Raw genomic sequence first — 5,318 nt, forward strand, 5'->3', positions numbered from 1 at the left:
GAACTCATTTTGCAAGAAGGGAGAATACCATCTTATCTCTGCAGACAAGACCCTCCTCTCTCTCTCTCTCTCTCTCTCTCTCTCTCTCTCTCTCTCTCTCTCTCTCTCTCTCTCTCCTGTCTGCGTATTTTATAGCCGTCATCCGTGGCGCGCACCCACCCTCCGTCTCCACCAACAACAGAGCTCACAGTTCGGTGGGGCTCAGACTTCACATGCGGGCGAGCYTTTTCTGATGACAAGACCAGAGCAGCAGAGAAAAGGAAAAGAAAAAGAGAGAAAACAAGAAGTATTCACTGACTGCCAGCCGTGGAGCTGTAGCTGTTTTCACCCAAATCCAAACATTTCTGCGCCTTTAGGTAAGAGATTCATTCACAGCCTGAAATCCTGAGAGGAAACACTTATTAGTGTGAGCAGCAGTGKATGTGCTGCTGATTGTAGGCTACTAAAAAATGTTAGATTACAGGCAGCTAATATCACTTAAATGCAGTAGGGTGCAGATTTATCCATCTTTTTGTGTGCCATATTTAAATTAACAGATTTTTCTCTTTAATTTGGGCACCACTTCAGTTTTTTCTAACTCAGTCTAATCTATTCTGACCTTGATGGTGAAACAAAACAGTTCAGATTAACAAACCTTTCACCCAGATTTTTTTCCCCACTTGATAAACCAAAAATTAAACTTGTTTTCTTTCTCTCGTTCTAAATATAATTTGTCAAAAATGATCAATTCTGTATTTTTTTATTATTATTTGTTTTTGCCTCTGCCATGAGGAATCTGTCCACATTGTTTATTTAAACAGATGTTGACTAAATGTTCCAGGGCACACCCGACTCTAGTTTCAACACTAGAACCGACAAGAACGACTGGGAAACTGGGATTCTGGAGAGGAGCAGAAAAGTCACAGCCAAGTCTGAGGTGAGAATAAATTAAAGATTGAATATGAAACAAAGAGTAAGACTGTATTATATATGTTTCAGATGCATAGTTTAATTCTATACCACAGCCAAGTAACCATGTTACCTTCATATTCCAAAAACTAAATCTGATTTTGCATCATATCGTAACGCTTTGAAATAGGCCTCTGCTTCTTTGAGAAGCTCCTACCGTTTGAGACATTCCCACTTCAGCACGTTTTAAAACAGTGCTTTGGGGGCGTGGTGCTATGTGGGGCGGGAGCTCGGCTGCAGACTGATCTCTAGGGAGGTGCTTTGTTCCAAGCATGTAGGCAGGAAGTGCCTAGTGTTTTTTGTTTTTTTTTTACTTTTGCCTAATACCACTCCTATGAAGTGGGGGTTCTGTGGAAAAGCAACAAACAGTTAATATCTTGACTGTTGTAGATCACTCTTTAAAACAGAGCTTATTTGATTGAATGGATGAGCTAATTGGCTAATCTGATCAGAGTCAATAAAATGATGCACTGTTGTCCTAAAACAACTCCAAATGTAAAATTCATTGTCGTTCGTGCTAATTCTCAACCGCTGCTGTTAATTTTGTGTGGCCCAATTATTTTATGGATTTTGATGCTCATTTGCAAGTGCTAATCGCTGCAGAAGCTATCTTTTTTTAATCTTCCATCTTTAATCATAGAGCAGCTGAGGAGACATTTGTTTCCCTTGAGACGATCAGGTAATAACTCACATTTCTGCTTTTTTGAGGGTTACGTCCACTTAGTAGGAGGTGTCAGAGTGAGGTTCGGGACCAGGTCCAAACCACCTTGGTGAAACCGTTGAGGTGTCCAAACCTGTATTTAGTGYGCTCCAAGTGCAATTCAGTCGCTAAAGATGGATTTAAATATGAGGTCTGAACGAGTTCAAAGAGATCAGTTAAAATCTATCTCTCCAAATGGAGGCTTTTCAAAAAGCTATCTATAGCAGGTAAGATAGTAACTGTYCACAGAACTCCACTTAATATCTGAACTGTCGCTTTAAGAGTGTTTGTTTCTTTCCAGCAGGTAACTTTAAAGGAGACGTCGCTGCAGKAATGGAAGACTACAACTACACCTATGAAAATGATCTGGAGTACGGCGACTACGAGGAACTCAAAGCCAGCAGCGAGCAGACAAACCCCATCCACATCGTCTCTGTGGTGGTCTACATCATCATCTTCGTGCTGGGTGTGATCGGAAACGGAACGGTGATTTGGGTGACGGCGTTCAAAAGCAAAAGGACGGTCAACAGCGTGTGGCTACTCAATTTGGCCGTGGCAGACTTTGTGTTTGTGCTTTTCCTGCCTTTCTACATCGACTACATCCTGAGGGACTTCCACTGGAGCTTCGGCGTGGTCATGTGTAAGATGAACTCGTTCGTGTCCGTGATGAACATGTTCGCCAGCGTCCTGTTCCTCACGGTGCTCAGTGTCGACAGGTACGTCTCGCTGGTCCACCTGAACTGGTCTCAGAGGCACCGCACCGTGGCCGGCGCCTGGCTGGTGTGTGCTTGCGTATGGGTGGCGGCTGCRATACTGAGCTGCCCCGCGCTGGTCTTCCGTGACATCATGCGCTTGCACGACAAGGTGGTGTGCTTCAGCAACTTCCACACGCATGACCAACACAAAGCAGCTGTAAGACACATCACAATAGTGGTGATCCGGACGTCGGTGGGCTTTCTGTTGCCGTTTACGGCCATATGTGTGACGGGCGTGCTTCTGTCGACGAAAGTGAAAACATCCAGGGGATCGGTTCGCGTGTCGAGCTTCTCCAAAATGGTCACTGCTGTAATTCTGGCCTTCTTCCTGTGCTGGGCGCCCTTTCACGTGTTCAGCTTGATGGAGTTGACCATACATTCCTCGACTTACCTCCTGAAACTTTTAAGGGACGGCTTTCCTCTTGCCACCAGCTTGGGCTTCTTTAACAGCTGCATGAACCCCCTGCTGTACATGCTCCTTGGCAAAAAGGTGCGGACCATCCTGAAGCGCGCGTGCCTCAACCTAACCAAGAGTTCGCTCCGAGAGCTCAGCCAGTCCATCTCTGCCACCGAGGTAGAGTCTGTGCCGGGAAATCCTCAGGACAGTGGCGCAGAAGTCATCCTGGCCTCATCCACTCTTTGATAACGACCGCCCACAGCTGCGCGGGAAGTGGAAGAACAAGAGACCCTTCTAATTGTTTTAAGTTTTACAGTCCACGTCAAGGTTTTAAGCAGATTTTGCACGAATGTGTTGAAGACAACGCTCAGCTACCACATCAAATTTTAGCTCAATATCCATCACATTTAATGAGTTATATGTTGAGTCCGTCGTAGATGTCAGCTCTGTTGTTACTTCCTGAGAGTTTCATCAAAATCAGCCCAGCAACACAGACAAACTAACAGAAACATCACTGGTTTGCCTTGGCAGCGGGGTAATAACCATCCACAGATGGGCTGACTTGATAATGAAAAAAGTAAGCTGTGCACATTCCAGCCATAGTGTTAAGATTTGCCTGTTTTGTTCCCTTTGGACAGAGTCACGCCCACATCCTCTGACAATTACTCTCACTGGAAAAGCTGAACAGAACCGAAGATGCTTTCATTCAAACCAAGATATTTGCACAGAAAAAAATTAATCTGGGTTCAGTCGTTCTAAATAATGATCTTTCAACACATTTTTAAATAATGCTTCAACAATTTGAACTTATTTTATACAAGAATTTGCTTTTTTGTCCTCTGAATATAAATGTTTATTCACAAAATCTTTATCTAACTTTCTTTCACAGCTAAGATTGAGACAATATTGTTGGTCTAAGCTCCTGATTAAAGCCATGTAGCATTTTTAAACTCGTGTATCAACAAAATGAATACTGAACAGGTTACACTGGTTTTTCAAAGTGAAATGTAAGACGGATTTGTAATTGGAGCACATTATGCTTTTAAAAGTTTATGACTGCCAAGACTATCTCGACTGTTAATGTATGCAAACTCTTTAAAGTAAAGAGCTGAATAAATATTTTATTCAAATGTATTTATCATAAAAGATTCTATATCTTAATAAATCTGTTTTTATGAATTGCACTGTAGTCTGTTTGTGTAGCTTGTGTTACCTTTTAAGGCCCATTTGACCAAATTGTGAGTAGAGCTGGGCGATATGGATGAAACGTGTCATGATATACTATAAAAGCTGACAGATTCATCCTGTTTAGATTATGTCATATCCTAGAATGAGAAAGCTACGAGCAATGTTATATGTAAAATATGTTAATTTTAAATGGTTATTTTGTATTTTTTTTGCAGAAACCAACTTATAGTGTAGTGCTGAATATTAAACATCTACATCAGACAGCATACGGTTTTTGATACGAAACAGAAAAAACAAGCACGATGAATAAGATGTGCCTGTAACAAATCTCTCAATAACAAGGCAGCAGGTGGTTCCTGTGCTGCACAAGGTGCTTTTATTTAAACTTGAGCACCTGCCTCGCTGCTCTCTGAGTGATTCTGCTTTTTTTTTTTCATTAACTACACTGAAAAATGGGAACTGGCAGGTATTTGCATTTGCACAAACAAATTTTGTAATTTACACATAAGCCATTCATGTTTATTTTATGTACATGATTGAATGAAGTACCATTTCCTTAATTACCAACAATACTGAAATTACTCAGTTTTATTGCATTGATTTAAAGTGACTGTAAAACCACTCTAATCAACTTTGTTCACCTCCAGAAATGATACAATATATTGAAAGATGGCAATTAAATTTGACTGGACAAGATAGAGTCTTAACCAACAGGATGCCAATCAACATAATGTTAAGGAGAGTGCGACTGACCTCTCGCATTCTTTGCCATTTTTGTCAGTCATTTTTTATTTAATTTATATTTTGAACATCAGCAAGAAACCAAGGACTGAATATTAAAGTTAACTTAAGATATTTAAGTAAGGTTGAAAGACATAATGGCAGCAAAGTTGGTAGAGCTGTTGGCTCTCAGTGAGAAGGTTGCTAGCTCAAATCTGGCCAGGGACTTCTTTGGGTAGAGTTTGCATGTTTTGCCTGTACATGTGTGGGTTTTCTCTGGGTACTTCAGTTTCCTCCCACACACAAAAACATGAATGTTAGGCTCCAAATTGTCTGCTAGGTGTGAGTGAGTGAGTGAATGGTTGTTTGTCTCTATGTGGCGCTGTGATGGACTGGAGGTCTATTTGGGATGTCCACCCCTTGCACAACGACTGCTGGATGTGATACCTCTGACTCTGAAAGGAAGAAGTGAGTAAAAAGGTAATTGATAAAGCCATAAATTGTGAAGCAGGAATATAATTACATTGCTTTTGCATTACACTGTACAGCGGGTAAAATAAGTATTGAACACGTCACCATTTTTTTCAGTAAATATATTACTAGAGGGGCT

The 5,318-nt window shown here is 41.3% G+C and overlaps 1 protein-coding gene across 2 annotated transcripts in view; it reads left to right on the forward strand.

Annotated features, from left to right (window-relative positions):
• cmklr2 (chemerin chemokine-like receptor 2) overlaps positions 1–3,982 on the forward strand; it is a 45,296-nt gene extending 41,314 nt beyond the window's left edge. Inside the window, exons 2-4 of one of the 2 annotated variants that reach the window (XM_014001440.1) lie at positions 136–356; positions 821–916; positions 1,950–3,982. In XM_014001440.1, the coding sequence (XP_013856894.1) occupies positions 1,982–3,046 (1,065 nt within the window). In that variant the 5' untranslated portion in view covers positions 136–356; positions 821–916; positions 1,950–1,981 and the 3' untranslated portion in view covers positions 3,047–3,982. Of the gene's footprint in view, positions 1–60; positions 357–820; positions 917–1,949 lie in introns of those variants that run through there. The other variant, XM_014001441.1, reaches the window with a different exon arrangement.
• Positions 3,983–5,318: the final 1,336 nt, after the last annotated feature.

Source organism: Austrofundulus limnaeus, unplaced genomic scaffold (assembly GCF_001266775.1).
Source record: "Austrofundulus limnaeus strain Quisiro unplaced genomic scaffold, Austrofundulus_limnaeus-1.0 Scaffold9, whole genome shotgun sequence".
Classification (NCBI taxonomy): Eukaryota; Metazoa; Chordata; class Actinopteri; order Cyprinodontiformes; family Rivulidae; genus Austrofundulus; species Austrofundulus limnaeus.